The sequence below is a fragment of the Budorcas taxicolor genome, chromosome 23 (assembly GCF_023091745.1).
Source record: "Budorcas taxicolor isolate Tak-1 chromosome 23, Takin1.1, whole genome shotgun sequence".
In the NCBI taxonomy this organism is placed as follows: domain Eukaryota; kingdom Metazoa; phylum Chordata; class Mammalia; order Artiodactyla; family Bovidae; genus Budorcas; species Budorcas taxicolor.
The window spans coordinates 21,005,212-21,024,622 of NC_068932.1; the positions used below are offsets into that span (position 1 = coordinate 21,005,212).

General features: G+C 46.7%; 1 protein-coding gene across 3 annotated transcripts in view; it reads right to left on the reverse strand.

Annotated features, from left to right (window-relative positions):
- SEC31B (SEC31 homolog B, COPII coat complex component) overlaps window positions 1–19,411 on the reverse strand; it is a 30,475-nt gene that overhangs the window by 8,703 nt on the left and 2,361 nt on the right. Inside the window, exons 2-19 of one of the 3 annotated variants that reach the window (XM_052660634.1) lie at window positions 18,994–19,080; window positions 18,527–18,650; window positions 13,072–13,267; window positions 12,769–12,864; window positions 12,218–12,226; window positions 11,641–11,784; window positions 11,128–11,270; window positions 10,174–10,273; window positions 9,894–10,055; window positions 9,211–9,345; window positions 6,019–6,249; window positions 4,963–5,037; window positions 4,602–4,700; window positions 3,098–3,197; window positions 2,420–2,598; window positions 2,030–2,156; window positions 1,537–1,682; window positions 689–862 (exon numbers count right to left, since the gene is read on the reverse strand). In XM_052660634.1, coding sequence (XP_052516594.1) covers window positions 689–862; window positions 1,537–1,682; window positions 2,030–2,156; window positions 2,420–2,598; window positions 3,098–3,197; window positions 4,602–4,700; window positions 4,963–5,037; window positions 6,019–6,249; window positions 9,211–9,345; window positions 9,894–10,055; window positions 10,174–10,273; window positions 11,128–11,270; window positions 11,641–11,784; window positions 12,218–12,226; window positions 12,769–12,864; window positions 13,072–13,267; window positions 18,527–18,650; window positions 18,994–19,072 — 2,319 coding nt within the window. In that variant the 5' untranslated portion in view covers window positions 19,073–19,080. Of the gene's footprint in view, window positions 1–688; window positions 863–1,536; window positions 1,683–2,029; window positions 2,157–2,419; window positions 2,599–3,097; window positions 3,198–4,601; window positions 4,701–4,962; window positions 5,038–6,018; window positions 6,250–9,210; window positions 9,346–9,893; window positions 10,056–10,173; window positions 10,274–11,127; window positions 11,271–11,640; window positions 11,785–12,217; window positions 12,227–12,768; window positions 12,865–13,071; window positions 13,268–18,526; window positions 18,651–18,993; window positions 19,081–19,411 lie in introns of those variants that run through there. The other 2 variants (XM_052660633.1, XM_052660635.1) reach the window with 2 other exon arrangements.

Below are 19,411 nucleotides of genomic sequence, written 5' to 3' on the forward strand. Positions count from 1 at the left end.
TTACAAGCCTAGCCCCACATAGCTTTCAAACCTCAGCTGACCCTCCACATTTTAGCCATCTCAGAGAACTCAAAAGATCTCTGCTGCAGCTGCTGCTGCTAAGTCACTTCAGTCATGTCCGACTCTGCGACCCCATAAACGGCAGCCCACCAGGCTCCCCCATCCCTGGGATTCTCCAGGCAAGAACACTAGAGTGAGTTGCCATTTCCTTCTCCAATGCATGAAAGTGAAAAGTGAAAGTGAAGTCGCTCAGTCATGTCCAACTCTTAGCGACCCCATAGACTGCAGCTTACTAGGCTCCTCCGCCCATGGGATTTTCCAGGGAAGAGTACTGGAGTGGGGTGCCATTGCCTTCCCCTGCCAAACTGACATCTGCTTTACTAGTTGTTTCTCTTTGAAGGTCCAACTCAACTGTTTTAAACCACTGAGAAGCCTTCTTCAGCTTCTCCAAACAAAGCCAGCCCCTTGCCTATGAAGTCCCAAAATGCTTAGTATAAGCTTCTGTTATGGAAGGATAAATTATTGACATCTGGTTTTCCTCCAAGAGACTGTGAACTTCCTGAAGGACTAGGTCTTATTTATCCCAGGAGCTTTAGCATTTAGCATAGTGCCTGTAACACAGAAGTGCTCAGCCAGTGTTAAGATGACTGAAAGAAATGGTTTGCTCTCTCCACATGCTCCCACTCACCTGAGCACAGTCACTGGGTAGGTAGCTCATGGCAGTGGCCAGGCTGCCCTGGGCTGCCAGGAGGTTGGCATACTGAGTGATTCTGTAGGTTGTGGCAGGGCCTGGGCTCACCCCATCAGGACCCCACAGTAGCTCCAAGCTCCTGTTAAGGACCATCACTTTCTCCATCAGGTCCTGGAGGGACAAAGAAAAGGGCAGTCAGTCTTCATCAACGCACACCCTGCTCTCTTAGCTCAGGCAGCTCAACCAAGGACTTCCCTGCTATGGATAGCAGGTGATGACATATGATATGTAAGAGACGTGATAGCCAGAGAAGGGCCACTTGGCTTCACTTCCCAAGCTGTTTGGGTCTTACACTCTTGTACATTTCTGCCTCTTCATTTTGGATTCTTTACCTTTTATGCTAATACATCTCAATTTCAGATTCTGTTATCCTTTTATTTCATGTGTGACTTTGTCTCCCCGTGACTGTGCCCATCTCTGTGGGCACCCACAGAGTATCTGGTACAACTTAGATTCATAGGACTTCTCATAGACGCTCATAGAAGGCCCAAACTCGGTATTATTCAAATACACAGTAAACTTATATACTCAAACCTGAAGTGGGAAAAAATTGTGAAGTTAATATCTAAGCAGCTGCTACTCAATCTCCCTTGACTGAGAAGGAGGTAAGATGACAGCTTATCCATGGCAAAGGTCCCAGACTTTGAGGGCCCTTCCCTCTTTCCTAAAACTGATTCTAGCCTGGATACCTAGAAGACCCGCCTCTGATGTCCCTGCAATCGCCACTGCTTGCCTCTCCTGAAGGCCTGGTATGGAGGGACCAGGGCCCTGAAGTGAAGGGGTACCTGTAAAGCCATAGGGGATGAAGCCGGCTGGCATTTTGCCCAGCACTCCACCAGCCGCTCCACACTCCCTGAGCATACGTAACAGAGTCTGGCTTCAGAGGTGAGTGCCCAGCCACTCTCCTGCTCCATACGAGTTCCCAGCCTGTCTGCAGAGAGATAGAAGCTTCTTAAAATGGCATGGCTTCCCTGTGCTTCTCCTCCTTCTGTTTGAAAACAGGTAGAGGACCATGAGCTATGGGACAAGTAGCCACGGTGGCTTTAAGACAACACCGAGGCTAATCCTGCTGGGCAAAGCTTTTGCACTGAGATTTGACAAGAAAAAGTAAAATAGGACAATAAATGCCCTCCTCAGAAAGTAGAGATGCACTGTAGTCCCTGATGACATGGCTTGGCTTCCCAGAGTTCAGGCTGTGCCTCTGTCTCCTCCCGCAGTGTGTCCAATGACTCCATGCTAGAGTCACACCACTCCATCTTGGAGCCAAGGGCCACCTACCACAGAGCTCGGGGAATTTCTCTGGCTCTGAGTATGTCAGCAGCAAGGCCAGAGCCTCTCTCCAGTTCTTCAGGCTACAGGTATGTACCATGTCTTTCCAATTCTTCTGTATAATGCAGGCTAGCAGCTGTAATGGGCAGTGAGGGAAGGAGGCCATCAGCTGTTCATGCAGCACAGGCAGCAGCAGTCACACAGGGATGCACTGAGACAGGCCCCTCCTAAGCAGCCTGCCTATTTGACCACTGACTAGGGGCTCGGGGTAAGGTAAGGGTGGTTGAAGTAGGAGGAGAGAGAGGCAAATCCTCTAAATGCCAGTCCCGTAGTACGGACAGCCACTTGACAAGGTCCAAGTAATCCCCTCCTCCTCCTCTCTGCATGGTGGTCAGTTACCGGGGCGATTCCGGTTTTCTTCTTGGCCAAGTAGCGCTCCTGTGCTTGCTTCAGCAGATCTGAGCCTCCAGCCTGGGCCAGGATGATGGCATCAGCAAAGCGCTCTTCTTTCAGACACAGCTCCACGGCAGGGCCCAGTTCTCCAAGCAGGAGAGCCCGGCTCAGGAGTCCCTCCGTGTCTGCAGGCAGAGCATCCCCTCTGCATCAGCCTGCCCTCAGACCAGTGCTTTCTGTCCCCACCTCCTATACCCTGCCTCCCTGAGTCTCCCTCACCCCAAACTCCCCAAGATTCATTCCTTCACAACAAAATACAGAGGGGTGTCCAGGGGTCCCCAGGTCCAGTGGTAAATCTCTAAGGACAGAACCCAAGACAAGGGAGGGACTCGTGGCAGCATCACAGTTGTGCCGTGTGTTTGCTCAACAAGAAGAGGGTCACAGTTCTTTAAGCAGGAAGACAGAAGGATGAAGAATACCTTGGTAGAAGGCCTTTCATATGAAGGATCCATCCATGAAAATCTTTAGCCAGGGAGAGCTCTGACTGGTACAGGACCACCCAGCATTTGCGATCATGAAGGGAAGTAGGAAGCCGGGGACAAGAAGGCAGTGTCTTCAAGTCTCGAGAACTCTGAGCCCACCTACCCCCACACAGAGGGTTCCTCTCCCTCAGGGTCAGGGTACCTTCTGTGATGGGGATCTCCCACGGAATCATGTTTTGAGGGATCAGCTCATCAAAGAAAGCTGAGGAGGCCGAGGCTTCCCAGGTGGTATGTTTGGAGGTCTGTACAAAGAAGGACAAAAGTGGCTACTTGGGAAATGAGTCCAGAAGACAGAGAGCTGGCCTAGTCGCTCTCTCTGGGAGTACTATTAAGAGTTGTCCCTTCAACAGAAATAAAAGCCAAAATAAACAAATGGGATGTAATCAAACTTGCCAGCTTTTGCACAGCAAAGAAAAACAAAAGACAATAAACAGAATAGGAGAAAATATTTACAAATGATGTGACTGACAAGGGCTTAATATACAAAACAGCTCATACAATTCAACAACAACAAAACACAACCCAACTGAAAAATGGACAGACAACTTAAACAGATATTTTTCCAAAGAAGACATACAAATGGTCAACAGGCACATGAAAAGGTGCTCAATTATTGAGAGATGCAAATCAAAACTACAGTGAGATATTACTTTACACTAATCAGAACAGCCATCATTAAAATGTCTACAAATAAATGCTGGAGAGGGTGTGGAGAAAAGGGAACCCTCCTACTCTGTTGGTGGGAATGTAAGGTGGTATAGCCAAAACAGTATGGAGGTTCCTTAAAAAACTAGAGTTTCCATATGATCCAGGAATCCCTCTCCTGAGCATATATATGGACAAAACTATAATTCAAAAAGATACATGCATCCCTATGTTCACAGCAGCACTATTCACAATAGCCAAGACAGGAAACAACCTAAATGTTCACTGACAGGTGAATGGATAAAGAGGATGTGATACTACACAAGGGAATACTACTCAGCCATAAAAAATGAAACAGTGCCATTCACAGCAAGATGAAGAAAGACAAATACCATATGATATCGTTTATATGTGAAATCCAAATTATGACACAAATGAACTTCTCTATGAAATAGAAACAGACTCATGGACATAGAGAACAGATTTGTGGTTGCCAAGGCGGAAGGAGGTGAGGACGGGATGGAATGGGAGTGTAGGATTAGCAGATTCGAACTAATGTACATAGAATGGATAAACAAGGTTCTACTGTACAGCATGGGGAATTATATTCAGTCTTGTGATAAACTATAATGGAAAAGAATATAAAAAAGAATACATAACTAAATCACTTTGTAGTACAGCAGAAATTAACACAACACTGTAAATCAACTATATTTCAATTAAAAAAAAAAAAAGAGTTGGCCCTTAATGGGTAAAGCTAAAAGAATAACCAGGTGAAGTTTGGGAAGTGCTATACTTCATGGTTAAAAGAGCTCCACTCCTAGCTCCAAAGCTTATGAGGTCTATGTCTCTCTCTGGTTCTAAATGAGTGAGGAGTTTGAAAACTTCCACAGAAGTTGAGCACTTATTGAGAACAAAGTGAAGGGCTAGGAAGGGGAAAATTCCTTAAGGGCAGGTTTTCTATGCTACCCTAGATGGGGCTGGCTGGGCTCCTTCCATACCTGTATGGAGAATGCCTGTTGTCTGTTACTGTTGAGGTCATCTCCCTTGGACTGAGGGCTCTCACCCAGCCTCAAATCACTCCTCAACCATGTGGCCACCTGCAGGGAGAAACATATGAATACCACTCTTCCCAACGCGAGATCAAATAAATATTAAGCTTTTCTTCCCACCTTCATACTCCACCAACTGGACTTACTAAGATCCTTGTGCTATTTTCCTGGGAAACAGAATAACTCCAGGAGGTAAAATGCTCATATATGCATTCCTGAAGCCCAGGAAGAGGTATTCTGAGATGGTTTCCACCAGCAGGATTCTCTTTTTCTACAACAAACATGTATTTCTGATGTGAAAGCAGCTTACCTTCTTCTGAAGTTCATCTTTACTGTGTCCTAATAGCTTCAGGAATTTCATCCTGGAGTCCTTCTCTAAAGTCACCTGGAAGCCACAGAACACAGACGTGTCCATTAAATGAATGTGAGTGACTCTCTCCTGCACCAGCTGGACATCTGTGCTAGTGGACCCTCAATGTGGCTCTAGAAGCGCCCCCGAGGCCAACACCATCTCTCCACTCTTCCGCAGACCTGATTCCTGTGGGACTGTGGGTAGATGTGTTAACAAATCCTTTCTCCCTTCTGCATGAGAACTGGACCTTCAAGTTGACTTCCTAGATCTATTACGCTGGTAACCTGATAAGAGTAAAATGTCAGCTATGTTTCTAGGCAAGACTGCTTGTGACTGGTAAATTGCATCTGGACTGGAACTATGTAAACTGTTAATAATTGATGTGGACAACATGCTATGGGCTTCCCTGAGAGCAAGGACTCTTGTACTAAACAAATCCCTTGCAGGAACCCTAGAAGCTATGCTTCTGGAGTTCATAAAACAGATATTGGCCCTTGTGGGCCTGAGGCTTCTAAGCTAGGGCAGTTAACACACCAGCTTGATGTATATCTCATCTTCTTGTACCTGAGCTATCTTCTGAGGAGCTGAAGGGGAGAACTCTAAGCTGCTGCATGGACTGCAACAAGGACTCCTGCAGGAGAGAACCACTTGATGCAGTCTTGTGAATCTAAATGGCTAGGTGAGAAGACTCCTTCCAGCTGATCCTCTTCCCTTCCTACTGCCCCATGGCACGGCACTGGAGAAGCCTTCACCGTGGCTCTGGTAAAGTACCCAGGACATCAGCAAAGTAGAAAAAAGGCCAACGTCACTTGTATTCCTCAGTTTCCCTAGCTACAGAGAGTCTCTGAGCCTCTGGTAAAAAGAAGATTTTGTTCCCAGGATGGGTGCTGTATAGGAAAAAACCCAGCAGGGTTAAGGCCTCTGTAATCTGGGCCATAGGGTGGTAGTTGACAGAGGTTGAGGTATCTGGCTTTGGGGAGACACTTCTGAGCAGCCAGCCTTCAGGCTTCCTACCTTCAGGAACTGCCAGAGCATCTTTTCGCTTTGCAGTGATGATTGGTGGATCTTGTTCTGACAGTAATTCAGGAGATTTCCTGATCCCAGGGCTTCCTGCAGCTCAGCTGACTGTGTCAGGAGTTCAGGTTCTGTGGTGACCTGACTGATAAAGACTAGGCGGAGGCAAGGCTGTGGCACCTGATGGACAGGGGTGCTGGGGAGGCCAAAGGTCACCAGCTTGCCCCCAAACTGATAAAGAAAAACAAGAAGGGGAGGGCAAAAATTAACACCAAGTCAGGATTACATGGGAGGCTATCTGTTGGTCAACCCTAAAAGACAGGAAAGCAATTAAAAAAAAAAAAGAAAAGAAAACTCCTGGGGGTGGAATCAGGAATTGAGTAGTGAATGTGCCCACATCCTAAAACCACCCCTGCACTTTCAGCACCATTAACTTAAAAGGTACAGTCCATGGTACTCATTCTTTCCTCACCTGTTCTGGTACCATCATTCTCCTAGAGTTATATGATAGTTATCACTATCCCAGGTAGGGGGCTTCCCTGGTGGCTCAGACGGTAAAGCATCTGCCTGCAATGTGGGAGACCCAGTTTTGATCCCTGGGTTGGGAAGGTCCCCTGGAAAAGGAAATGGCAACCCACTCCAGTATTCTTGCCTGGAAAATCCCATGGACGGAGGAGCCTGGTAGACTACAGTCCATGGGGTTGCAAAGAATTGGACACAACTGATAGTTATCACTATCCCAGGTAACTCTGGACTAAACTGCTCATCATTATCACAGTCTTTTTACCCACTGTAGCTGAGCAACAATAAAATCTTCCCCTTTCTTGTTCAGTGTCTCCCATGCCCTGTGCTAGCATTTTCTTCCTCCATTCCAAGCCCTAGACTACCACCCTTTTCCTACGGCCATCCAGGAGCTTGTACTGGTTTCACAAGGCCACAGGAGAGAGTTTAAGCTCCTCTGCCTATAATGCACAAAATCTTTCAAAATCAGGACCAGACCTGCCTCTCTAGCACCGTTCTCTCTGTTCATTCATGTGATCACTGTGTCTCCAAAGTACCCAGTACATTCCTGCTTCTATGCCTTCATCCACCACAACACTCCCACCTGAGCATCCTTCTCAGCAAATTAGGTACTTTATTGTATAAAGCACCTGGCACAAAAGCAGAGCCCAGTCAAGTTCCTTTACTCCAGCAGTTCTTCACCTTGGCTGCACATTAAAACCACCTGGGTATTTATCCAAAGTCACCAGGCTATACCCCAGACCAAAAAAAAAAAGAAGAAGAAGAACCTCTGGAGGTGGTACCCAGGCACTGGTAATTTTTTTTAAGTTCTTCAGTTTATTCCAATTGCAGTCATGCTAGACAACCACGGCTCTACTCCCCAACCATTCACTACTCTCTCTCTTCAATGAGTGCTTCTAGCCAGAATTCTTCTCGTGATTCTTACAGCACAAAATCCACACTACAGGTCAGTGCTAAACACAGCCATCTTAGCTTTTGATTTGTATAATACTCAATAGTTTTACACAGTGCTTATATGTATTCTTTTTTGAATGTTGGACAGCATGGACTGTTTGCTAACCTCTATTCTCCTAGGGCAGGAGACGTGGGGGGTCACAAGTTCTCTATCCTCTTACTCCTGTTCTTCCTAAGGAGAGATTTCCATTTCTCCTTGGCCCTAGTCCCTAGGTGAGTCTCAGTGGATCACAGACAGAAGGACTAAGGGTTAAGAGGGGATGTTGGTGGGAGACATGCAGGAAAATCCTTCCCTTTGCTGTCCCCCACTGGGAGAGGCGTTGGGTTTGGAATGTGAGAACAGTATAATAAACAGTGTCTAGGGTAGTGTCCCTCAACCCCCATATGTTGTCACCCTGCTTATTTAACTTCTATGCAGAGTACATCATTCGAAATGCTGGGCTGGATGAATCACAAATTGGAATCAAGATTCCTGGGAGAAATATCAACAGCTTCAGAAATGCAGATACCACTCTAATGACAGAAAGGGAAGAGGAACTAAAGAGCCTCTTGATGAGAGTAAAGGAAGACAGCATCAAAGCTGATTTAAAATGCAACACTCTAAAAACTAAGCTCATGGCATCTGGTTCCATCCCATCATGGCAAAGAGAAGGGGAAAAAAGGGGAAGCAGTGACAGATTTTATTTCTTGGGCTCTAAAATCACTGTGGATGGTGATTGCAGCCACAAAATTAAAAAATGCTTGCTTGTTGGAAGGAAACCTATGACAAACCTAGACAGAGTGTTAAAAAGCACAAACATCTCTTTGCCAATAAAAGTCCATATAGACAAAGCTATGCTTTTCCAGTAATCATGTACAGATGTGAGAAATGGACCATAAAGAAAGCTGAGCACTGAAGAATTGATGCTTTCGAATTATGGTGCCAGAGAAGACTCTTGAGAGTCCCTTGGACTTCAAGAAGATCAAACCAGTCAATCTTAAAGAAAATCAACCCTGAATATTCACTGGAAGGACTGAGGCCAAAGCTCCAATGCTTTGGCCACCTGATGCAAAGAGCCAACTCACTGGAAAAGACCCTGATGCTGGGAAAGACTGAGGGCAGAAGGAGAAGGTGGTGACAGAGGATGAGATGGTTGGATGGCATCACTGCCTCAATGGACATGAGTCTGAGCAAACTCTGGGAGACAGTGGAGGACAGAGGAGCGCCTGGTGTGCTACAGTCCCTGGGGTTGCAAAAGAGTCTGACATGACTTAGAAACTGAACAATAAGAACAACCCCCACCCCCTAACCATCCCTGGAGGTAAATGGGGCTCTGTGTACATTTGGCCTTGAGTCTATGAGGCAATGGCAGTGGGGAGGGCCAAAGGTTTTGAGCAGAGGAGAGGAGGAGATTTACATTCTTTCTCCTCTGCTTTCTATTCATTCCGTTCTTGCTTTGTATTCTAACCATGCCTGTACTCTATCAGTCCAGGTATGTGGGAAAATCAGATGGAATGGCAGGCAATTCCCCATAAGTGAGAGTTCAAAAGCAACCAATTCTTTTAGACAGGACTGGCACTGCAAGCAGGGTAAAGGGGTTGAGAAGAAAGCTTAGCAAATCACTGCTTGAGCAATAAAATGGGACCTGATCTGAGACTCAGGCAGTGAGAATTAACTTCTTACAGAACAGAGCTCCATGCTGCGGACACAGTAGGCTACACACACACTACACTTACAGCAAATGAAACACCTGCTGGCCTCCGCATCCATTTGGGGGGTTTTTTCAGGGGAGGTATCAGTGATGCTTGGGCCACTTGCTTTGGCACTTGCAATGGTGGGAGAGGCTGGCCTTTGCTGAAGGAAGACGAGATCTGGGGACAAAAGGACACCTGCATTACCAGTGTGGAGTGGTGGCTTAGCCAGGAACTCCACCTACAAAGTCCATTTTGGGAGGGATCCTTGAGATACCCAATCTGGCCCACAAGTCAGGACTCTCATGTTTCAGGGGGCTGGTAGTAAGGATGGGATGCCCATGCAGCAGGCTCCTGGAAAGCCAACTGCATCCAATGTCTACAGTGAAGGGTGACACAAAATGTATCTATAGGAGACAGGGGGGTAAGTTCATTCTTCAAAATAGTAGAGAGTCCCAGCATGGGAGTCCAATTCCCCTGAAATACCACAAGGAACATCCAAGAACAAGAGTCAAGGTAAAGGCCTCCTTTGTATTGGGCAGGAACTGACATCCTTCCAGGGGATGGACACTGGTGCAAAGGTTCACAAACCCGGGGTTCCCGAACCCAGGGCCCTAGTCTCCCAAGTCTTCAGGAATCCCCACTTCTCCCCAGGCTTATGTCCTTTGTTCTCCCACTGAACAGAGACAGTCCCTTCCCTCCAGCATTTTCCACCAAGCCCTTCAAACCTTGTCAGCCTGTCTCATCTGCTGGACTTCCCAGCTCCTACCCATCACAGAGTATAAATTGATCCAGCCATCAAAGGAGGCAGCGGAGAACACCAAAGGGTCCCGAGGGCACCACTGCACATCAAAGCACCAGCTGCTCAGCGTGGGTAGTTTATACACCACCTGTTGTGAGGGAACATAACCAAGAGGGAAACCCTGACTTAGGTAAAGCAACTAGAGCACAGAGGTGCAGCTGAGATTGCCCCACCATCCCAGCGTACCCACAGAAGAGCCAGCCTACCTCGCTGCTCCCTAGGTTCCAGCACAAGATCTGGTTGTCCTTGGCACTACTGAGCAGCAGCTCAGCATCAGCCTGACTCCATGACACTGACAGGATCCCCCTAAAAAGGAAAGGAAAGAGGAACTAACATTTGTTGAATGCCTACTACAAGTAGCGTGCCTTATGTATCTTGGGTAAATGTCATCTCCTCAAAATAAGCAGTGTGGCTTCATTTTACAAATGAGGAAAATGAGGCTCGGGAAGAAACTGAGGAACTTGCAGCAGTCATGCAGCCAGAAGCCAAGTTAGACTTCAGAGTGTGGGCATGATGTGCTATAACCACTCTGCCACCCACAGGTCCCTGCAGGATGGCCTGCTTCTCCTCCCTGATTGTAGGGTGGGTAGAAATTCTGAATCAGCATGAATCAGGGAAGCACCCATTCCTACGGGTGCTTTTAGCCCAGGAGGGTAGTGAAGACCTAACTCTCAGAAGTCCCCATGGAGGTACAAAGGCATGACCCTTGAGTTAGAAAGAACAGACTATGGGGCTGGTGCTTCTGCTGTAGGCCCAAGAGCTAGAGCTTCAGAGGCAAACCTGTTCATAGGAAAAACAGGAGCCAAGGTTCTTTTATTGAGAAGTCTTGGAGGAGGCAACTTAATTACCTAAGAAATGAGCATGTCCTCAGATCAGAGCCTGGGGGCTCTCCCAGAGGAACTAAACATTGGCTCCAATATTTCTTATGACCCTACCCCCACTCGTATGTCTGGAGGTTACATGGAATCTCAGGCTCTTTTCTATAACCTCAGGGTCTACAGGAACCCCTCTTGATTGGAGGTGGGGCTAGAACTGCGTAACTGTGTGTTCACCAGGACGGCTCTGAAGCCGGGGAGAACGTCTGATAGCCAAAGTGAGGCACGTATCGCCCTCTACCCAGGTCAGCTATACCCTGCCCTCCACCAAGGATGACATGCTACCTGCTGTGACTCTCCAGCACCTTTAGGGGTGAGGAGGCAAAGCGCAAGTCCCACAGCTGAATTACTGGAAGATGATCATCTTCTGAACAGAGCACCAACTGGGTGGCGACATCTGGGTGCCAGGCCAGGCCTGAGCAGTGCATCTGTGAACAAAGCAGATCCCAACGGGCAACAGAACCTGACTCTTCTTTTTATGAACCCTTTTTGTCTAGCTGAAATGGGACCTCTCTGAGGGTTTTGTGTCTTTGTGTTTTGTGTCTTTCTTATGTAATTGGGAACACCACGGCCCCTGGGGAACAAGTGATGACCGTAAGCAAGGAGCACTAGAAGCCTCCAGATCAGCTCAGTTTGGCTTCTCTGAGCTTTCACTCTCAATAGGAAATCTACTACAGGGCTGAATCTACACTTGTAACAGCTGAAAGCAGAACCTTGGCCTGGGGAAGAGCAGCTCCAATGCTAGGCCTGAGAGAGACAGCAGAGCCCGAGCCTATATTCTGCCTGTATTCAACTCACCCGATTGCTGTGATCACTGACTTTGATGATAGGTTCATTCTTCCTGAGATCCCACACGACTGCCTTGCCGCTGGGGTGAGCAGAAGACAGAATGTGTTGAACTTGACGGTTCCAAGAGAGAGCCTTGATATCTTCCAGCGGCTGCTAAGGCAGAATGGGGCAGGGAGCGGGATGAGGACATCCTGTCACCCCTGGACCAAGAGACAGCTGGTCTGCCACTGATCCCAACCACCCATAGAAAAGCCAAGAGTAGACGTGGGGCTACCCAAACCATGCCAGTCTCAGGAAGCTGGTAGGGAAGTTTTCCAGAGAGGATCCTTTAGAAAATGATGTAGAAGCTGAAAGAAGGACAGGTGCACTTGGGTTTTACTCCTATCCCAAGATGCTCCTGAGAGGACAGAGTCAAGATTTTAAAAAGAGCCTTCTCAACTATGACAAGAGAGACAGGGAGAGGAGAAAGGTGAGGGTAGGAAGGAGGGAAATACAGACACCCAAGACCCCCAGGGAGAATGAGGCAGAGAGAAAAGCCATTGATACTTTAGGGCACAAGATGCTATCCAGTTCATACTGAACTTACCTCACGATACTGTATGCACAAGACAGAAAAGCCAGGAAGAAAAAGATGGGGGCCCAGTTACAGACTGACAAGACATGAACACTCAGACACAGAGATACAGGAGACCCTCAGCTACATGGCGGAACAAGACACAGGGACAAAGCTGACCCTTCCACAAAAGGACAAGGGTGTATCTGGGTGTCCTGCTCTTGCCCCTGGTTGGCTAAACCCAGGGCTCAGCCTTTCTTAAATTATACTATGATAAACAGTACAGCCACCCCTTCTCTCAGTGTCTTTTACCTCCTTCACTCTTCTTGCCTTCCAGAAACTTCTAGAACAGTCAATGACCACAAGCCACTTCCACCCCTACCCCTATTCCCTGACCTCCCTCCAGTCCCCACCCACCTCCATCCCTCTATTATCTGGCTGGTAGGCAACATGTTAGTCTGTGGAGCTTTACTGCCCTCCAGTGGTGAAGACTGAAATCTGTGCCCTGGCTGCCTCCAGAATTTAATTCTCCCTGGGAAAATCAGCTGCACACTTTTAAGCAGCAGCACCAGGAGCCTCCTCACCTGTGACTTGGATCCTGGGGTCATTGGCACACTCAGGTTATTCAAATCCCAAATGAAGATTTCAGAATCATTGGCCCCTGAGGCCAGGAGGTTTCCCTGTATGAAGGAATATGCCTTTGGAGACACACCATCCCAGGAAGAGATGAGAGCAGAAAAAGGGGAGAGACCCACGTTTGGATTGAAAGCCACCCCCGTAACAACCTGGGAAGGCTCAGAGTTACAGACCAGAGGTCACAAGTAAACGCTTCCCTTCAGATCTGATGCTCCGTGCCTCTCAGGTCTGATCAACTAAGATGCTAGTACCTGGAAAGGATTAAAGTCAAGGGCTCTGACAGCCCCAGAGTGCTTCTGTCTCCGGGCAATCACAGGCTCCTTTCCCGAAGACAAGATGTGGGTCACATTGTACAGAGTAAGCATGCCATTGTCCCCGCCGCCTGCAATGACCCCGGAGGCTTCCAGAAGCCCACTGCCAAAGCTCCCCCAGATCAGCTTGTGAAACCTACGAAGAGGAGGAACTGGCATCAGCAACAACTCAGGTCCACATCAGTCAGTAGAGAATGGGCATCTTTGTCAGCTTCTGCCATTATGCAGGCATCGCCAACCTTAGGATCTTCCTGTCTCCCTCATTTCCCAGATGCAGAACAGAAGTCTCCTCTGCCTGGCCCTGCCCTTTGGCTGAAAAAAATACTTCAAATAGATTACTTCACTTAATCATCCCAACTCAAATAACAATACTTATTGATAACTTCCTATGTACTACGCACTGCTTTAAGTGCTTTACATGTATTAGCTGATCAACAATCCCATGAGGTATTTACCTTATTTTCAATTGAGGAAAGTGAGGCACAGAGAAGTTACAAAACTTCTGTTATACAGCTAGTAATTTTACTCCCATTTGATGGGGAAACAGTGGATACAGTGTCAGACTATTTTGGGGGGCTCCAAAATCACTGCAGATGGTGACTGCAGCCATGAAATTAAAAGACACTTACTCCTTGGAAGGAAAGTAATGACCAACCTAGACAGCATATTCAAAAGCAGAGACATTACTTTGCCAACAAAGGTCTGTCTAGTCAAGGCTATGGTTTTTCCAGTAGTCATATATGGATGTGAGAGCTGGACTGTGAAGAAAGCTGAGGGCCAAAGAATTGATGCTTTTGAACTGTGGTGTTGGAGAAGACTCTTGAGAGTCCCCTTGGACTGCAAGGAGATCCAACCAGTCCATCCTAAAGGAGATCAGTCCTGGGTGTTCTTTGGAAGGAATGATGCTAAAGCTGAAACTCCAATACTTTGGCCACCTCATGCGAAGAGTTGACTCATTGGAAAAGACTCTGATGCTGGGAGGGATTGGGGGCAGGAGGAGAAGGGGACGACAGAGGATGAGATGGCTGGATGGCATCACCAACTCGATGGACGTGAGTTTGAGTGAACTCCGGGACTTGGTGATGGACAGGGAGGCCTGGCGTGCTGCAGTTCATGGGGTCACAAAGAGTCAGACATGACTGAGTGACTGAACTGAACTGAACTAAACAGCTAGGAAGGAGAAGGCAATGGCAACCCACTCCAGTACTCTTGCCTGGCAAATCCCATGGACAGAGGAGCCTGGTAGGGTGCAGTCCATGGGGTCGCTAGGAGTCGGACACAACTGAGCGACTTCACTTTCATGCATTGGTGAAGGAAATGGCAACTGACTCCAGTGTTCTTGCCTGGAGAATCCCAGGGACGAAGGAGCCGCTGGGCTGCCATCTCTGGGGTCGCACAGAGTCGGACACGACTGAAGCGACTTGGCAGCAGCAGCAACAGCTAGGAAATGACAGACTCAAGGTTCAAAGTCAGACCCATCTTATGCTAAAGCCTGAGCTCTTAACCATCATAAAAGATGGTCTTCTATTGAGAGGAAGATCCGAACTCTTCTACACCTGAATAGAAGCAGGTTCCCTAGGCCAACAGTTGCTGTCCCCGCTTAAATAGGAAGTGAGAAAAGATCTATTGACCTTCCTTTCCCATGCCATGTTCATGTGACTAGTCTACCGGAGCTGCCATATGTATTCTGTGGGCCAGCCTTAGAGAAACATAGAGGCATGAAGAATAAATGCACTGTTTGGGAAACACTTTTCTGGCTTTCTGAGCAACTTGCATTCTGGCACACAAGAAAGGGATGGACCCTGGGCTCCCTGGTCAAGAATAGGTCCCCTGAAAAGCCCCTAGGGAAGGCATGTGAAACCCCCAATGCCTCACAGGTGGTCGTCCCTCCATTTCACAGCTGTTAGCCAAGGATATTTCCACAGCCCTTCTGAGAAGGCAGATTTCACACTGAATGATGTCATGTAAGATCTCTAACTGAAATTAAATGTTTCCACACTCTGGGAACAGTCAGCAAAGAAACTGAATGGGGAAACCAGGCAGGAACCTGTCTAGCCAGTCCTTAGATCAGAGCCAACCTCGCAGAAGTGAAGAGTGGAGCACTAATTCAGACAAGGCCAGCATCTGAACAGAAACAGCACAGCAGAACAAACAGTGGGTCTAAAGCTACTGTCAGAAAGGCTGTTTTCTAAAGTTATGCTGATATTACCATGCCAGAAGAACGGTTCCATGCTGGCTCCAGAGAAGGCCATGTCATCAGGGGCTAGAGCTCAGCATGGGCAGAGAGCAAGACAGCAGATTACCCAGAGAAGCCTGAAATAGTTCACACAAGAAGCAGAGCAAGGTACACCCAGCGAAACTCACATGGGAATGCAGCGCCCTTAGTATGGTCATAGCAGATGACATACGAATCAGAGGAAAAGGTACCCGAGACCTCAAAGGAGTCACCACAGGGTTAGAGAAGAGGGCCCAGTTACTTTAGAGTGGCTGAACTGCAGACTACAGGGTGCGACAAAATCATTCCTCTTTGTGGAGGCATGTAGAAAGTACATTCCTATTAACACTTCATTGAGAGTGGAACTGGAGCCTGAATAGCTGTGATAGACAACACCTGGGAGAGTCTGGCAAAGAAGACTTAGTCGTGTGTGTGTGTTATGTATAAACAGAGCACACAGCATGTGAGCAAATGTGACATCTGTAAGTGTTAAAACATTAACAACTGATGAGTCTAAGTGGAGATATGTGTGCTTAGTCGCTCAGTCATGTCTGACTTTTTGCAACCCATGGATTGTAGCCCGCTAGGCTCCTCTGTCCATGGGATTTCCCAGGCAAGAAGACTGGAGTGGGTTGCCATTTCCTTCTCCAGGGGATATTTCTGACCCAGGGATCGAACCTGTGTTTCCTGAGTCTCTTGCGTTGCAGGTGGATTCTTTACCATTGAGCCACCAGGGAAGCCTTTATCATTGTAATATTCTGCAACTTTTCTATGTTTGAAAACAAAAGTTATAAAACAAACCAAAAAAAAAAAAAAAGATGGCCTGAAAATAGGAACTATAAGATTTAAGGAGAAGGTATAGGGAGAAGAGTTTGTATAGAAAGGTGGGAACTTTGAAAACATGAAAATACAGCTGGAATTCTTTGCTAAAGAGTTTCCCAGGATAATGATGGCAGTGATGGGGACCACACAGCATCACAGAATGAGAGGAGGCACCTGAAGAAAATACAGGTTCCTTGATTCCCTCCCAGGCTTTCTGAAGCAGAATGTCCAGAGTCAGGCCCTTAAAACCCATTGGCCCATTAAACCATGCAGAAAATGACAGAAAAGAGGAAAGCATAAAGCAAAGGGTGGGTTGACCTTTACCTACCCTGATCATTTGGGTCAATTGTTTGTGATGCTGACTTTTGAGTAAGTGACCTAACCTAGGCTAGAATGAAAAGTAGTGAGTGCCTTGGACCCTGGAGCATCTAAGATGATTTCTTCAGAAAGGCCGCAACAGAACTGCATCAAAGGTAATCCCCTAGGTCTTCGAGAATGAGAATCAATCTTTAGACACAATTACAGAGGTGAAAAAAGGAAGCTGCTTCAACCTAGCTGACTGCAAAACAGGTTGTTACCCTTGAAAAGCTCTTCATGCACTACGACCAACAGAAGACTGACCATAACTAACTGAAGTGGTGGATATGAATGCTCAGGTTGGTAATCCAGAAGTTTCTAATATCACTCATTTATTCCACAGATATTTTTTCAGCTACCTAATGACAGGCACTATTCTAGATACTAGAGATACAGCAATAAATAAAACAGACAAAAATCTCTTGCCTACGTGGTTCTCAGGATTCAGTTTCAAGGTTTCTTAAGCAATTAGCTCTTTCTTAAGAATTCTTGGCCTTAAGGAGCCACTACCATGCTGGAGCTGCTATGTGGCTGGTTTAAGAAAAGAGCCCTTGCCCTCTGCCCCTTTTCTTATCTTCAGGAGTATAAACATGATTAAATTAGCTCTCCTCTTTCAGAAGCCCTTTCTGAAATGCCTACTTACAGGCTAAGAATATCTCATCATTACTGGTAAAATTGCCAAGGCCTCTCTTCAAAAGGTACAGGTACTGGAAACAGAAACATAAAAAACTGCAAAATAAGGGATACTGTAATAAAGTGATAAAGGAGTGATAAAGTGATATACGAGCTCAAGAAAGTAAGAAGAATAACTAATTTTCATTATTAAGTTAAGCCATGAAAAGAAAGAGGAGGGTACTTCTATGTATCTTAATCTAATCACTCAGACAAACCAAAAAAGGTGTAAGATAAAAAGTTACATAACAGACCAGCAATCTTTTAAGGGGGATGGCAAGAAAATCCTCTGGGATGTAAGAAAAGGATTTATATTTTTATATTAAAAAAATAATACAGTAATACATGTATATTATTTATATTGAAAATATACTTGAGTGCAGTGAATATTCACATTTCTCCTGATGGTGCAAAAATCTGGGGATCACTGATTCAGACTATAAGCCTCATCTTTACAAAACTAATAAAAGAACAGTTGAATAATAGAAAGCAGGTCTTGAAGTCAGCTAGGAGCAGACTTAAATTCTAGCTTCCCGGGGTTTTAATTTCCTCCTACGTAAAATGGGAATAATGTTATTTATTGGCTAGGCTCATTTTGAGAAATGAATACAATATACAGAGCCTCAGCATAGTGCCTGGCATGTGCACACATGCTCAGTGAATGCTCATACCCAGCCCTGTAAGTCTGCCAGAGCCGTGAAATCCATGAGTGCCCAATCAGTGCCTGACAGCAACGAGGAGAGGGTCATTCATTCGTCTCTCATTGGCAGAAAAGGGAGATACTGTGTAAGGCTGTTATTTTCACAAGAGCCAAGGGAGGAAGGAGCCAACATCTCTGGGTTCCAGAGAGAGATCAGGTACTCGTGGGTCCAGGCTTATGTGAGGCATCTCTATCACATCATTCTGCCTGATCCTGCTGCTCCCCACAAAGGTGTAGCTGGTAGTTTTCAAAATCTTCTTGCAAAATAAGCTTCCCTGGTGGCTCAGAGGTTAAAGCATCTGCCTCCAATGCCGGAGACCTGGGTTCGATCCCTGGGTGGGGAAGATCCCCTGGAGAAGGAAATGGCAACCCACTCCAGTATTCTTGCCTGCAGAATCTCATGGACGGAGAAGCCTGGTAGGCTACAGTCCACGGGGTCACACGACTGAGTGACTTCACCTTCACCTTGCAAAATAAACCCAGAATTAACTTCTCTCCAACTTCAAGATCATTCTCCCCTCACTTGTCCCCTCATGAGCCCTGAGAAGCACACAACGCTCCTGAGATTCCCCATCAAGGTCTATATCAGGATCTGCCCTGCATACCCATCAACAGTTCAGACATAGTACCTGCTGGAGGCAGAAAGGACTCCCTTGCGTTTCAAGTCCAGAGAGGGGTCCCTGAAATCAACCTCAAAGATTTCCAATGTGCCATCTGTACTAAAGGAGGCATCTAGCTGCTGGGCAGATGTTCCTAGGCACAAGAAAAGTCAGGAAGAGGCAGCATGTGAGCAACAATATATGCATGGATTTGGGGTATAAATGGTTAGGCAGTAGAGAAAAGGAGGAATAGGAGAAAACTGGATATACCCTTTTTCAAGTGGTACCTCCAAAAAAAAGCAAGAAAGCATGAGGTGCTTAGCCTTGAGCCATAATCGAAGATTGTCCCCAGGGACCAAAACTCCTAATATCCTCTTGCTTATGCTGCTAGCCAACCCCACCTTTCCATGACTCTGAAACCTTCTCTGAAGCACAATCAAGAGCACTGAATACTAAGTTTCCCTTCAACCTATCCAACGGATCCTCATCTACAGTACCTGTGGCCAGATACACAGGGTACTGGCTGGCTGGGCTCCACACTTGGACAGCTTGTCGCTCAAGCTCCTTCAGCTTCATGGTCTGTCCTGTAGGTGGCAGAAAAGTGACATGATCCTCAGCCTACTGAAAACAACAGTAGAAACCACAAGCTTTTGGGCCAGATCAAGGGAACACCTGTGGACATGAGCACCTGTTTTCCTCGCTCCACCATAGGATGGAGTATTTGGGGGCAATACAGGGTGACAAATACATGATCGACTGCAGATCTGTAATGACAATTCATTTACCCAGTTGGACAGGGAAACCTGGTGTGCTGCAGTCCATGGGGTCGCAGACAGTAGGACACAACTGAGCTACTGAACTGAACTTACCCAGTTACTGAAATCTAATGCTTTAAATCCTAAAAGATACTGAATC